This window comes from Bombina bombina, chromosome 3, assembly GCF_027579735.1.
Source record: "Bombina bombina isolate aBomBom1 chromosome 3, aBomBom1.pri, whole genome shotgun sequence".
NCBI classification, from domain to species: Eukaryota; Metazoa; Chordata; class Amphibia; order Anura; family Bombinatoridae; genus Bombina; species Bombina bombina.
In genome coordinates, this window is record NC_069501.1 from 1,197,324,751 (window position 1) to 1,197,340,755 (window position 16,005).

General features: G+C 35.5%; 1 protein-coding gene across 1 annotated transcript in view; it reads right to left on the minus strand.

Annotated features, from left to right (window-relative positions):
• Positions 1 to 12,069, minus strand: part of TYR (tyrosinase) — an 89,615-nt gene extending 77,546 nt beyond the window's left edge. Inside the window, exon 1 of the mRNA XM_053708632.1 lies at positions 11,168 to 12,069. Within this exon, the coding sequence (XP_053564607.1) occupies positions 11,168 to 12,016 (849 nt within the window). The 5' untranslated portion in view covers positions 12,017 to 12,069. The remainder of the gene's footprint in view (positions 1 to 11,167) is intronic.
• Positions 12,070 to 16,005: the final 3,936 nt, after the last annotated feature.

Consider the following 16,005-nt stretch of genomic DNA (forward strand, 5'->3'; position numbering starts at 1 on the left):
AGTGCACTACCGGGGGCTAGCTGCCGATTGGTGCTGCACATACGTACCTCTTCTCATGGGCTCAGCTGATGCATTAGCTCCCAGTAGTGCATTACTGCTCTTACAACAAAGGATACCAAGAAAATTAAAGCAAATTAAATAGCAAAGAAGATAGGAAATATGTTCAAAATGTGTGTTCTGATTCATGGGGAATTTTTTTTTTTTTTAAATATTAGCAAAAGGTGACGGAGTATACTTTAAATTTACATGTACAAAAAAAAAAAAAAAAAAAAAAAAAAAAAGGGGGAACATAAACCTACAAAAAGAAATAATAATGTCCATTCCAGAGCAGCAATGCACTACTGAGAGCTAGCTAAGCAGATAGTGTGCCAATGACAAGAAGCAAAATAGCCACCAATTACCAGCAAGCTCCCAGTAGTGCATTACTGCTCCATATTAAGAAAAAAAAAAAAAACACCCAACAACTTTGTTTGGTCAGATGTGGTTTTCTACACCAACACTCACATGAGCTACCCTTAAAGGGACACTGAACCCAATTTTTTTCTTTCGTGAGTCAAATAGAGCATGCAATTTTAAGCAACTTTCTAATTTACTCCTATTATCAAATGTTCTTCATTCTCTTGGTATCTTTATTTGAAATGCAAGAATGTAAGTTTAGATGCCGGCCCATTTTTGGCAAACTACCTGGGTTCTTGCCGATTGGTGGATAAATGTATCCACCAATAAAAAAAGACTGCCAATGGTACTGAACAAAAAAATTGCTTAGATACCTTTTCAAATAAAGATAGCAAGAGAACAAAGAAAAATTGATAATAGGAGTAAATTAGAAAGTTGCTTAAAATTGCATGCTCTATCTGAATTACGAAAGAAAGAAAAAAATTGGGTTCAGTGTCCCTTTAAGGGAATTCTATAAAAAAAAAAAAAGGGGGGCTGTTCATTTAAGTTGTGAGATGTCTCACATTGAAAGTAAGAACTCCTTGGAAAGACAAACATTGGTGGGGAGGGCAAAGTTATCAAGGAGCACGAGGCGCACTTTAAAAATGAAATATTGCAGTCAATACAAATCAGATAAGCTTCTTTTAGTGTAAAGTATCTTACAATCGCTTCTATTTTATACATGTGTTTTTATAATAAGGGTAATTTGTTTGCCTATATTGAAACAATTGTAACACCATTTAGCTTGCGATAAAAGCAACAAGATCTACAGGGGAAAATGTTTACAGAATACTCCAGACGTGGAGGAGAAAGTTCAGCTATCCCATGGAACATCCCTGTTCAGCTCACTAGCAGTGAAACTATATTTTTACAAAAATAAAAATACTTATATGTTGTGTTAGAAATACGAATTTCACAGCATTTTTGCATGTGCAGTTTAGCTTTTTTTATTTATTTGCTAGTAGATAACCCAGTTTCTTGTGGATGTCAAGGGGGGGGGGGGGGGATCATCAGTGGAATAGGCTCACTGACAGAGCATCTATCAATCAGAGTGGCTAGATATGATGATTTTACAACCTATTGTAGTCACACTCCTGAGCTACATTTCTGATACCAAACAAGTGTTGAATCTGCTATCTGAATTAACGTGGGAGAAAGGATATATATGGTTGACGGTTGATATCAAATCTCTGTATTCAAGTGTACCCCATGAAAAGGGGTTGGAAGCGTTAAGTTTTTTTCTAGCAAGGGAATACAGTAGCAATGCAGAGTATGTGGAGTTCGTAGTGAGAGTAGCCTAGTTTCTCCTAACTCGCAATTTTTTTTCGAGTTTGAGGGGGTTTTCGTTCGCCAAAGGCGTGGAACAGCAATGGGGCAAAATTTGCTCCCTCATAAACCAACCTCTTTATGGGGTGGTGGGAGATGTTCCATGCCTCTGGAGATGGAAACCCATACAAGGGTAGCATTGTTTGGTATAGACTCTATATAGATGACTAGCTGTTTATATAGAAAGGAAATAAGTTAAAGTTAACAGAATTTACCAATGGATTAGATAATACAGCAGGAATTAGTTTTACTTCAGAGTTAGATACATTGGAAATAAACTTTCTAGACATCACATTGAGAAGTTTCCCAGGGAAACCTAAAGAAACAGAAATTTATTACAAACCCATATTGGGTAATACTTTGCTACACGCCAGGAGTTGCCACCCAGATAGGGTGTTTGGGGTGGTGGCAAAAGGCCAATACATACACCTAAAACATAATTGTTCTAGTGAGTCCACATACCAAGAACAGGCAAGTAATCTGGCAAATAAACTAAGAGGGGATGCGGGAATGGTATAAACGAGAAAGCAAAATCATCAGTGAATAAATTGAAAAAGGGAGACTCCTACTAAATGGAAGGAATACAAACAGAAATACAGGGAGAGAGTCTATGGAATCAAAGTCTGTTTATCACAGAATATTCCAAATACTACCAGGAGATTTGCAGCACAGTACAAGAGCACTTTAAAATGTTAGCTGCAGATTATGATCCAATACCGACAGTGAAAGCAGGATGCAAATTTGCGCACAGGAGAAATAGAACTATAGGCAATGTTGTAGCACCCACAGAATTAAGGGAACAAGTAATGGTTCCTCTTTGTTACGTTTTAATGGCTGGTTACTCAGCATGCAAAAAAGTAGAAGTAGGAGAAAGTTTTGTTCCACTGTAAAAGGGGAATCATTTACCAAGAAATATTGCCTAAAAATGGTTGTTCCACATATGTGGTTTATTTAATCACGTGTGGAATGCCAGCTACAATATGTAGGACTTACAACAAGGGAGGCAAGGACTAGGATGAAAGAAAACTTATCAGATATATGAATTAGTACCCTTACAACTCCCCTTAATAACCATTTTACATTAGTCCATAATAAAAAAAGTACAGCAAGTTTCAAATGGAAAATTATTGAACAGATACTTCAGAAAAAGAGGGGAGGTAATAGGGATGAGATGTTAATGGAAAGAGAAACATTTTGGATTTTTAGACTAAAAACCAGGGTTCCAACAGGTCTGAACTCCAAATTAGACCTGATAAATTTCTGATAATTTGAAAATTTATTGTATAGAATAATAATAGGTGTAACATCAATTGAAACTATGCAGATAAAATCATTTGTGTCACAATTTGATTTGAAACTGACATTCAATGGAAGTGTTAATAGTGAACCAACCAGTAAGGTTATAATGAGGTGACAAGTAATGAATGACACAATTGAAGAGATAATAGCCATTGTGCACACAAATTATGCTCCAGTTTGATGTCAATGGACTGGCTATATAATAGCAAGAATAATTATGTACATTATACATCAGCTAATACACTAACCAATGAGGCCAAGGAGAAAGGTTATATAGGAGTAGAATTTTGCATGAATCACGTTATGCATCATAAATGTTAGGATGAAAAAAAAAAAAAAAACTATGTATGAATTAATTCACATTAGGATTACACATTTTCTCTTCATTTTGTAGGCATGTCCTTTTGTGTGTTCTCACAATTATGGCCAATAGCCAGAAGTAAAGCATAAGGATATGGTATAATGCACAGTAGTCAATGCATCCCCATACATTTAGATTAGAGTATCTATAAATGTGTACACGTCTTAATTTGGTTATTCAGTAACTAATAACAATTCCTCCCCACCAAAAAGGGTTTGGATGTAGCAGCTGAAATAGTTGTAGAGGTTAGGGGCGCGATCCGATAAAGATCGTAGTTTGCGGCGCAAGCGAGGGAACCCCCGCCGCCCGTAGTTTCAGCTTGCAACTCGAGCTATCCCATATACGGCGCCGTCAGAGGCTAAAGTGCCTTAAGTCTGACAAACCAGCGATGTCCAGAAATCTGCGTAAGTACAAATTTCTGGAGTCGCCAGTGACTTACGGCACTTTAGAAACTGCCGGCGCCTACAAAACCTGACTAAAGTTATTAAATCTCCCGTACTGTCTAACACGCCTCCCAAACATAGCCCGACACGTCTAACCCTCTATCCGCTATCCCCCCTCACTATTCTAACAATAAAAAATGTATTAACCCCTAAACCGCCGCTCCCGGACCCCGCCGCCAGCTATATTAAATCTATAACCCCCTAATGTGAGCCCCTACCCCGCCGCCATCTACCTTACCTACCCCCTAAAGTGAGCCCCTTACACCGCCGCCAACTTACCTACCCCCTAAAGTGAGCCCCTACCCCGCTGCCATATACCTTACCTACCCACTAAAGTGAGCCCCTTACACCGCCGCCATCTACCTTACCTACCCCCTAAAGTGAGCTCCTACCCCGCCGCCATCTATTTTAAAAATATTAACCCCTAATTTAATCCCCCTACACCGCCGCCACCTATATTAAACACATTAACCCCTAATCTAATCCCCCTACACCGCAGCCAGCTATATTAACCCTAATTATATTAGGGTTAATATAGTTAATATATATATATATAATATAATAACGATATTAAGTATAATAACCCTATCTAACTCACATCCCTAACTAAATTCTTAATAATATTAATTAGATTTATTTTAATAAATTAAAATATTCCTATTTAAATCTAAATACTTACCTATAAAATAAACCCTAAGATAGCTACAATGTAATTAATAATTACATTGTAGCTATTTTAGGGTTTATATTTATTTTACAGGTAACTTGGTATTTATTTTAACTAGGTACAATAGCTATTAAATAGTTAATAACTATTTAATAGCTACCTAGTTAAAATAATTACCAATTTACCTGTAAAATAAATCCTAACCTAAGTTACAAATACACCTACACTATCAATAAATTAAACTACAAATATCTAAACTAAAATACAATTAAATAAACTAAACTACAAAAAATAAAAAGATAACAAGATTTTTAAGCTAATTAAACCTATTCTAAGCCCCCTAATAAAATAATAAAGCCCCCCAAAATAAAAAAAAATTCCCTACCCTATTCTAAATTAAAAAAGTTAACAGCTCTTTTACTTTACCAGCCCTTAAAAGGGCCTTTTGCGGGGCATGCCCCAAAGAAAACAGCTATTTTGCCTGTAAAAAAAAAAACACAATACCACCCCCCAACATTACAACCCACCACCCACATACCCCTATTCTAAACCCACCCAAACCCCCCTTAAAAAAAACTAACACTACCCCCCTGAAGATCTCCCTACCTTGTCTTCACCCAGCCGGGCCGAACTCTTCATCCGATCCAGGCGATGTCTTCAAACAAGCGGCAAAGTCTTCTTCCATCTGGGCGATGTCTTCAAGCAAAGCGGCATCTTCAATCTTCTTTCTTCGCTCCTCCGACGTGGAGCATCCATCCGGCACAAAGCCTGAACGAGGAATGAGGTACCTTTAAATGACGTCATCCAAGATGGCGTCCGTCGAATTCCGATTGGCTGATAGGATTCTATCAGTCAATCGGAATTAAGGTAGAAAAATCTGATTGGCTGATTGAATCAGCCAATCAGATTCAAGTTCAATCTGATTGACGGATTGGTTCAGTCAATCAGATTGAACTTGAATCTGATTGGCTGATTCAATCAGATTTTTCTACCTTAATTCCGATTGGCTGATAGAATCCTATCAGCCAATCGGAATTCGACGGACGCCATCTTGGATGACGTCATTTAAAGGTACCTCATTCCTTGTTCAGTCTTCGTGCCGGATGGATGCTCCGCGGCGGAGGAGCGAAGATTGAAGATGCCGCTTTGCTTGAAGACATTGCCGGATGGAAGAAGACTTCTTTGCCGCTTGATTGAAGACATTGCCCGGATCGGATGAAGAGTTCTGCCTGGCTGGGTGAATACAAGGTAGGGAGATCTTCAGGGGGGTAGTGTTAGATTTTTTTTAAGGGGGGTTTGGGTGGGGGGTTGTAATGTTGGGGGGTGGTATTGTGTTTTTTTTTACAGGCAAAAAGAGCTGTTTTCTTTGGGGCATGCCCCGCAAAAGGCCCTTTTAAGGGCTGGTAAGGTAAAAGAGCTGTTAACTTTTTAAATTTAGAATAGGGTAGGGAAATTTTTTTATTTTGGGTGGCTATATTATTTTATTAGGGGGCTTAGAATAGGTGTAATTAGCTTAAAAATCTTGTAATCTTTTTTATTTTTTGGAATTTAGTTTAGTTTATTTAATTGTATTTTAGTTTAGATATTTGTAGTTTATTTAATTTATTGATAATGTAGGTGTATTTGTAACTTAGGTTAGGATTTATTTTACAGGTAAATTGGTAATTATTTTAACTAGGTAGCTATTAGTTATTAAATAGTTAATAGCTATTGTACCTAGTTAAAATAAATACCAAGTTACATGTAAAATAAATATAAACCCTAAAATAGCTACAATGTAATTATTAATTACATTGTAGCTATCTTAGGGTTTATTTTATAGGTAAGTATTTAGATTTAAATAGGAATATTTTAATTAATAATATTAGTTTTATTTTAATAAGAATTTAGTTAGGGATGTTAGAGTTAGGGTTAATATAGGTGGCGGCGGTGTAGGGGGATTAAATTAGGGGTTAAAATTTTTAAAATAGATGGCGGCGGGGTAGGAGCTCACTTTAGGGGGTAGGTAAGGTAGATGGCGGCAGTGTAAGGGGCTCACTTTAGTGGGTAGGTAAGGTAGATGGCGGCGGGGTAGGAGCATCACATTAGGAGCTTATACTTTTATTGTAGGTGGCGGTCGGGGTCCGGGAGTGGCGGTTTAGGAGTTAAACACTTTATTAGGGATTGCGGCGGGGGATCGCGGTTGACAGGTAGACATTGCGCAATTAGGCTCCAATAGACAGCGTAAGGCTTACTACGGCTGCATTTTGTGGCGAGGTGAAAATGGAGTAAGATTTCTCCATTTTCGCCACGTAAGTCCTTACGCTGTATATTGGATACCAAACTGCGCTGGTTTGGTATACCTGCCTATGGCCCAAAAAACTAGGGGCGAAGGCAGAAATATACGGGCGTAACTTCTAGGTTACGCCGTATATAGGACACCAAACCAGCGCAAATTTCGGCGTTGCTGCATATTGGATCGGGCCCTAGATTGGGATTATGTACACATTTTACTGCAAGGAAGGAGTTTCTGCAGTTTCAATATGAATTAATATTTTCATAATATATGATTTTTGCAGAACAATTTTTAATGCCAATAAAAAAAAAAATATATATATATACTGAACTCAATTTTTCTTTAATGATTCAAATAGAGCATGCAATCTTAAATCAACTTTCTAATTTACTCCTATTATCAATTATTCTTTTTCTATTTTATATATAAAAAGCAGGAATATAAAGCTTAGGAGCCTGACCATTTTTTGATTCAGAATTTGGGCTATCCTTTCTTATTGGTGGCTAAATATAGCCACCAATAAGCAAGTGCTATCCAGGGTGCTAAACCTAAAATGGGCTGACTCCTAATATTTACTTTCCTGCTTTTAAAATAAAGATAGCAAGAGAATGAAGAAAAATTGATAATAGGAGTAAATTAGAAGATTGCTTAAAATTGCATGCTCTATCTGAATCATGAAAAAAATTGGGTTTAGTGTCCCTTTAAAAAATAAAATTGACTATGTTTTTCAGTATTTAATTTTATACTATTTTAATAACTATTTTTGTATACCCTATTGTAATGTATTCATCACCTTCACATACTTAAAAAGCAGGGAACACCCTTTTGCGAGATACATTGTTCTCAAGGTAAAAATGGCCTTTTCAGTATTAGAACAGTGGCGTCCTAGTACTATCAAGATTTCTTATAGCACCCAACATGCCCAGAGACCTTTATAGAATTGGTCTATAATATAGAGCATTTATAATTACATTTATGCTCTTTATACTATATATTTACATGAATTGCACTATTGTGCTAAGCCATTTTGCAGAGTTTAAAAGGACAGTTTTATGCAAGAAAGTGTTTTAATAAACATGCTAGTATTTTTTGCAATTACTTACCCCTTAGAATGTAAGCCTATGAGCCGAGCTGTTGTAGACGGCTCTTATGAAGGCGATCTACAACAGTGCAATTCTCTGCAGGGCTCTCTACCCATCTGATCCCTATAAATGTTATCTTGTATACCGCCTATGTTTATAGCGCTGCGGAATCTGTTGGATAATAAATTCAGTGGTATCAGGAGGTAAAAAACCTCAAAGAAACTAGAGATAGGGAAAATATTCTCTGTATATTTTAAGATTTAAAATATTGCATCTAAAAATGTATCAGATATAGCTGGTTTATGTTGCAGCATTTTGGAAACCTACATTACAAATTTTTATTATTTGCCCCCTCCCCAAAGGAATGTGAGACAAAACAAGCGCAAAAAAAAAAAAAAAAAAAAAAAGTTTTCAATAGGCTCCATTTATCAAGTAGCTTTGGAGCCCTAGTCTTTCAGGCTCACTGATTGGGATGATTGACAGCCCCCTCTTGCACGTGATTGGCTGCATGCAAGCAGGGGGGCAGCATTGCCCACTCGCCGCAAGGATGGGTGGACGAGCATCATGACAGCGAACCTTGTCAGCCCGCCCTTTGATGAATGGAGCCCAATGTCCGTTTAAAAGTTAGTAGCTCATAGCAGAAACTAACCATGGAATTTGATAAGGGGTTGAACCTAGAGTTTGATATTAAAAAGGGATAGTCTAGTCAAAATTAAACTTTCGGGATTCAGATAGCGCATGCAATTTTAAGCAACTTTCTAATTTACTCCTATTAACAATTTCTTTGTTCTCTTCGTATCTTTATTTGAATGCAAGCCGGTCTATTTTTGGTCCAGCATCTGGGTAGCGCTTAGTAGTTGGCGGCTACATTTAGACACCAATCAGAAAGTGCTACCCAGGTGCTGAACCAAAAGTGGGCCAGCTCCTATGGTTATTCTTTTTTCAAATAAAGAAAGCAAGAGAACGAAGAAAAAAAAATAGGAGTAAATTAGAAAGTTACTTAAAATTGCATTCTTTGAATCATGAAAGTTTAATTTCGACTAGACTGTCCCTTTAAGCAACTTTCTAGTTTTCTCCTATAACATTTTCTTCATTCTCTTTCTATCTTTATTTAAAGACATGAAGTTAAAGCTCAGTAGCCAGTCCATTTTAGGTTCAGCACCCTGGATAGTGCTCGATTATTGGTGGCTACATTTAACAAACCAATAAGCAAGCATAACCCAGGTCCTGAACCAAAAATGGGCCGTTTTTTAAACTTTACATTACTGCTTTTTTTTAAAAAAAAGATAGCAAAAGAACAAAGAAAATTAATAGGTCATGTAATTTTAAGCAACTCTAATTTACTCCTATCTGAATCATTAAAAAAAAAAAAAAAAATATATAAGGATGGATGGGGTTAGTGAAGTGTCCCTTTAAAGTTAAAAGCTGGATTTATAGACATCAAGTTGGTCTACCCCAACAACTAGGGGCCATAATGTCACCATCCAATGCAAACTACTAAGAATAAATGTGTCTGAATGAGGGAGAATTTATTAATACCACCCCACCCCCAAAAAATAAAAATAAAGACCCCCACAAACTATAGTCCTATTAAAGCAGCAAGCATTATTTGCCGACATTGGGGGTGGGCTGTTACTACAATGTTTCTGTGTTACTGACAAACACATCACTACACAGTATTAGCAAGATATTGGCACTTGTGCAAGTAAAATGGTAATGAAGTTAAAAACAATGCTCATTTAATAAAAAAAAAAATAATTACAGGATAAATTAGTACTTAGTTTAGTAACATTTTGAAAAAATGTGCTGATGCTCAAAACGAAAGAAAATATATTCAATAGTAGCTAGACATTTGTGACATGGAATAGATTGGAACCATGAAAATTGGTCTAAGAAAATAATTTTTTTTTATAACTTTTTTTTTTTTTTTTTTTTTTTTTTTAAAGATTTTATAACATTCCAAACTATATCCTTTAGTGAGGGGCAAGGGCCTTTTGCACTATAAAACAGCTGCTAGTAAATAAAGCTTTTATTTAAGGCTAATGGCAGGTGTGCACCTTCTTACACAAATAACTACAATGGCTTTAATAATAACAATAACTTTAAAAAGTTATTTATTAATTTTAAATAAAGATTTTTTTTTTATCCTTTGTTTTATATATGTATAACCCATTTATCTCTCTATAGAGCTGCCTGATCACTATGCACCATAGATGATCAGTCTACTGTTCTTCAATATTAAGCGGTTATTTAGGATATAATAAAAATCCAAATATAATCTAAAATGATAGATATAGATATATTTTAAATCCATATAACGTACTTTTAAGTGTCTTATTCCTATTAGTAGTAGTATTTGTTGCATCCAAGAGTCGTTTTATTTTCATCATCACCAGTCACCTGTTTATGGAAACACCTCATGCACTCAGGGTAACAGGCACCTTTTGATATGCAATATGGTTTCACTAAGAAGCCAAAATGTGTGGATTAAAAAAAATTGCACATTTGGAAAAGTTGCACGGGTTCTCAGTTTAGAAGTGCACTACCACTATGAACAAAAGCAATAATAATTCCCAAATACTCCTTAATTTGGAATGAAAAAAATAAATTTAGTTGAATTACATCACTACCAAGCTATTGCTTACTGAAAACTGAGCTTATTAAACCAGCAACAACTTAGATGTCAGTCGTCAGAACTACCAACACTGCAGCAGTAACCTAAATTAAATATTGTTACTTTGTGTAAACAGCAACAACGTATATAGTGCATTTCTCCTGATTATTAGAATCTTTGTTGACTTAAAACTACCAAGTGCATAGTCACCCACATATTTTTTTCTTCAAAGTGTAGATATTTCACTATTTCAAGTGGAAAAAAAAATCTGAAATTAATTATTATATTAAATAGAACCTAATGTGGAAATAAGTGTCAGTCATTTTATACGATTGCATTAATATATTCGTTTTATTAAATAAATATTTATGAAAATACATTTTGCAAGGAACACCACAGTAAATATAAAAGTTTTTCTAAGGCTGGTTATTACTTTGAACGAATCTGATTTCTAAAACAGCAATAAAAAAACCTGCTTAAAGATTTGACAACCTACAAGGATTTGTAATTTAACAATTTTATTTCTGCTCATAGTTTCAGTTAAATTTACTTTAATGTATCAAATTTAGGCATTGAGGAAATTTATGGATCTCATTCATATTGCATTATATAAGTGAGAATTAACAGGGGGGGGGGGGGGTGAGAGAAACTAATTCTAACCATACCTGCCAGGAGGAGAAGAATGAAGCTGGGCTGAGAATATCTGGAACTGAAGGATGCGATGCTCCTAACAGCTCATCAATGCAAACTTCACAGTTGCCTGCATCTCTCCAGTCCCAGAAAGGAATTGTAAAGTTCTCGTCTCTAGCCATCTTCTGGATCTCACGTTCCCACTGCAGTAAGAAGAATCTATGCCAGGGGATGAAGGCTGGAGCTTCATGAGCAAAGTCAATGTCTCTCCACACTATATCTCCATCTAGGAAGGCATCCTTTGAGGCATAATAATGTAACCAGACGAATAGGTCATACACATTAATATCAGCAAACAGTGGGTTGGATCCGTTGTTCATCTGTGCATAGGTCCCAGTGGCTATTACATAATCGGCGCTAATAGTCCGTTTGGCCAGGTTCAGGTAAGCAATAAATTTGTTCCTCTCAAGCGTGGTCATCTTGAAGATCTCCTTCCTGATGCTTAGTCGTCTCACTGAGCAATTGGGCCCACTAAAACCAAACTTGCATTCACCACAGTTGTAGCCCATGAAATTGCCTTGGCATTGACAAGTCCTGTTGTAGAACACAATGGGCCAGTTTTCTCTGTCATCTACGCCACTAAATGGAAACTGAGGACCCAAAGTCTTATTAGATATGACAACATCTTGACATACCCCCCTGCCTGAGTTTACTCCACAAGGAGAACCATCACCAGGCCAAAAAGGACAGCACTCTTTGCTTAGCAGAACATCCACTGAGGTGCAGGCCCTTGGGAACTGCCCGTTGCAGAAGTTTAAAGCTGCAAGCAGGCAAACAATTGCAAGCCAGGTCTTCTTCATGTTGGTGTTACCACTAGGGCTCATAGACACTCTCTGAGGACTAGAGAAACTTTACTCACTTCCTCCCCACTTTTTAATTCGAAGGGTCACATGTCCTGGCTTATATCTTCTGTATGATATTTCCTACCTCTTTCTCAGTAATACAAAATATATAAGCCCTTCCCTTTTAACCATAGCCTTTACTAAGCTTTGAAGAAAGGAATGTGACTTGAAAAATGTCCTAAAATGCTAAATCCAACAGCCTATGCAAAGTACCTTTTAATTTTAAAAAAGTGTCTTAAATATACATATGCACAGCAAAATTGTAAAATAACACAATGTATTTAATGTAATAAATGTAATGTCAGTATATTGGCTGATTGAATAAGCGAGGAGAAACTTTAATTAGGTACAAATAGCTGTTTGTCTTTCTTGTTACAGGATCACACACACATTTTCATTTGCAAATCTATTAAATCAGTGTAACTAATGCATTTGAAAAGGAAATAACTGAGGTTTCTCTCCCACATTCATTTTAATGATATTGTTGCTTTTAAAATAATGGTATTTTATTTTTTCCTTGTAACAAAGCTGTACCATTCCTGTATAACGGTGCTTTTCACCATTTTTAACTAAAACATAAATTGCATTGTCTAAATCACTCACACTAGTTTAACTATTCAGTTCATTTCAATTGATTTCCAGGTTTGGGTATAAAATAGCTGCTGGCTGATCACATGCATCTTTGAAATAGTTAAATGACTACGTGTAACAATGTTGCAGCTTTTGCGTGTATGTTTGGTTGGATGTATTGTTGCAGGAGGATACAGAAGCCCCTGTTCCCATACTGCAGTCCCTGGTCATGAGGGAAGACCGTGCTCTCAGCCAGCTACCTTCCCTGGGATCAGGAGGTCATCACATGATTATGCTGACAAACACGAGGGCTTTAATCCTGGCCACAGTTACCCTCCCGGGCCCCTCCTTGAGTATCTCAGGCATCTCATTGACCTGGCTTCTAACCAGCTCCATTCTTTAACACATGTGATCAATTCCAATTAGAATGCAATTATCTAAATAAGAATGAATCCAAAAGCCATTCTTAATCTTACTATAACCCACCAACTTTTTATTTTGTTTTGCAAAGTTTTGAAATTTAGGAAATAAGCAACTTATTCAAGCAGCCTCCTCAGATTCAACACAAATAAAATGGGTCAACACAAATAAAATGGGATATATATATATATATATATATATATAATGTATGTATGTATGTATATATATATGTATATATATATATATGTGTATATATATATATATATATATATATATATATATATGTGTGTGTATATATATATATATGTGTGTGTATATATATATATATATATATATATATATATATATATATATATATATATATATATATATATATGTGTGTGTATATATATATATATATATATATATATATATATATATATATATATATATATATGTGTGTGTATATATATATATATATATATATATATATATATATATATATATATATATATATATATATGTATAATGTATAGTTAAGGAAATGCAAAGTAGTATTATTTTCTTTGAGATTGAAAAATACATTGTCCATGGTATAACCCTTTAAGTGTCAGTGATTAGGGAAATCGTTATGTTTGTGGATACCAGTAATCTGCAACATGTGGCTATGTCCTGGTTTGGTTATTAACTTTGTGTACATATTAATACTTAGGTATAAAACTCCCAGCAAACTTCAGTTCTTTTGCTTTAATATTTAATATTGCTTTAATATTTATTTTATTAGTATTTGAAATGTGCTAGTGGACTCTGCAGAACTGTATAATGGTGCATGTGAAGTATAGCTAGATATTCTCAGTGCACCAGCATTTTATATACTTCAGCTGCACAGAGTGCTAGATTGCTTGTATTATGTCAGCAATTAAAGGGACACTGTAACCAAAATTTTTCTTTCGTGATTCAGATTGAGCTTGAAATTTTAAGCAACTTTCTAATTTACTCCTATTATCAAATTTCTTCATTCTCTTGGTATCTTTATTTGAAATGCAAGAATGTAAGTTTAGATGCTGGCCAATTTTTGGTGAACAACCTGGGTTGTCCTTGCTGATTGGTGGATAAATTTATCCACCAATAAAAGAGTGCTGTCCAGAGTACTGAAACCAAAAAAAAGCTTAGATGCCTTCTTTTTCAAATAATGATAGCAAGAGAACGAAGAAAAATTGAAAATAGGAGTAAATTAGAAAGTTGCTTAAAATTGCATGCTCTTTCTGAATTACAAAAGAAAAAATTTGGGTTCAGTGTCCCTTTAACAAACTGAGTCATATTAGCTGATACAAGCGCCTTAGGCTCTCTGAGTAAGTTCTATTTTTAAAATGCTGGTGCACGGTGCATACTTAAATACACTTTTGAAATACCTATAGCTTTTATTTCAAGCATTTTTGCCAATACATGAATATTACAAAAATGCTTCTATTTAAAACTGAAATGCATCTATGTGGTTTCCAATTTTAGCTGGAATGTCCTTTTAATGTTGCTATATCCCACACAGTCAGTAGTTGTTCACTTTAGTGACTCATTTCTGTGTATTCCTAATTGGCCTCAGCAAGGCAAATTAAATAAAGCACACCTAGGTCACATTATGGTATTGCCGATTTTTTTATGAACACTAACATTTTACACTTATTTTTTTCAAAATTTAAATGATCACTGTCACTTTAAAAAGTGCACCTGCATATTATTCTCAGATTAATTTCTGATTTGAATATATCATTCTATCTGGCATTCATTTCCTGTTTAATGTCCCTTTAAACATTCCAGCAATGAAATCTCAACCATTCCAAAGGAAGGCACAAATACATTTAGTAACTTTAATTATCAGTCCACTGGCTAAACCAATGCACAACAATACAAATAATTTTTAAATTGCTAATAGAGAGTCCCAAATTTTGGAAAGTAAAAGGGACTTTCCAACACAAATATATATAGATTTGTTGAAGCACTTGAGCAGGAAACATCCAGTGAGCCTACCAGAAGCATCATTTGCCCAACCTTGAGAATGGGACTTTAAAGGGATATGAAACCCACATTTTTTTTTCTTTCAGGATTCAGATAGAGTAAGCAACTTTCTAATTACTTCTATTATCAATTTTTCTTCATTCTCTTTGTATCTTTATTTGAAAAAGCAGGATTGTAAGCTTAGGAGCTGGCCCATTTTTGGTTCTGCACCCTGTATAGCACCGGGCAATTGGTAGCTACATTTAGTCACCAATCAGCAAGCGTTACCCAGGTGCTGAACCAAAAATGGGCCGGCTCCAAAGCTTACATTCCTGCTTTTCAAATAAAGATACCAAGAGAATGAAGACAAATTGAAAATAGAAGTAAATTAGAAAGTTGCCTAAAATTGCATGCTCTATCTGAATCATGAAATAAAATATTTGGGTTTCATATCCCTTTAACATTAGAATTTTTTTTTTTTTTAAAGGGACATGCAACTTTAAAACTGAGATTTTGACAAAACTTGATACAATACTATATGTAACACATACACAACTCCTGTCCTGTTGGGCTTCTTGGCATGCTTCATTTTGCGCTTTCTCTGTAACTGCTGATTATGCTAACCCTTCTTTTGTTATTTTCTGATGGCAGTGGTAATTACAATTTTTGTTATTCTTTTTCTAAAATGTATTCCTTTTCTGCTCTGTTTTATTTCTGAGGGATGATTTTATCTATGCACATGTTATAGTGACCCAAATCTTTAATGTGCTTTGTGCAGTAGTGATTAGTGATTTATGCATGGTAGTTTTGACTAGTCTGGTCTCTGCACACTCACACTGTGCCTGCCATTGGGTCTGCTATTGTTCAGCCATTGGGTTAACTGGAAGCCATATAATTTCCTATGTGTAGACAGGTCTGTAGAGGGCTAGTGTTTTTCCTCACCCACCTCATGCTCCCTAATGGTCTAGAAAAGATTGTGCTTGGTGGGTCCAAGAATGAAATAATGCCCC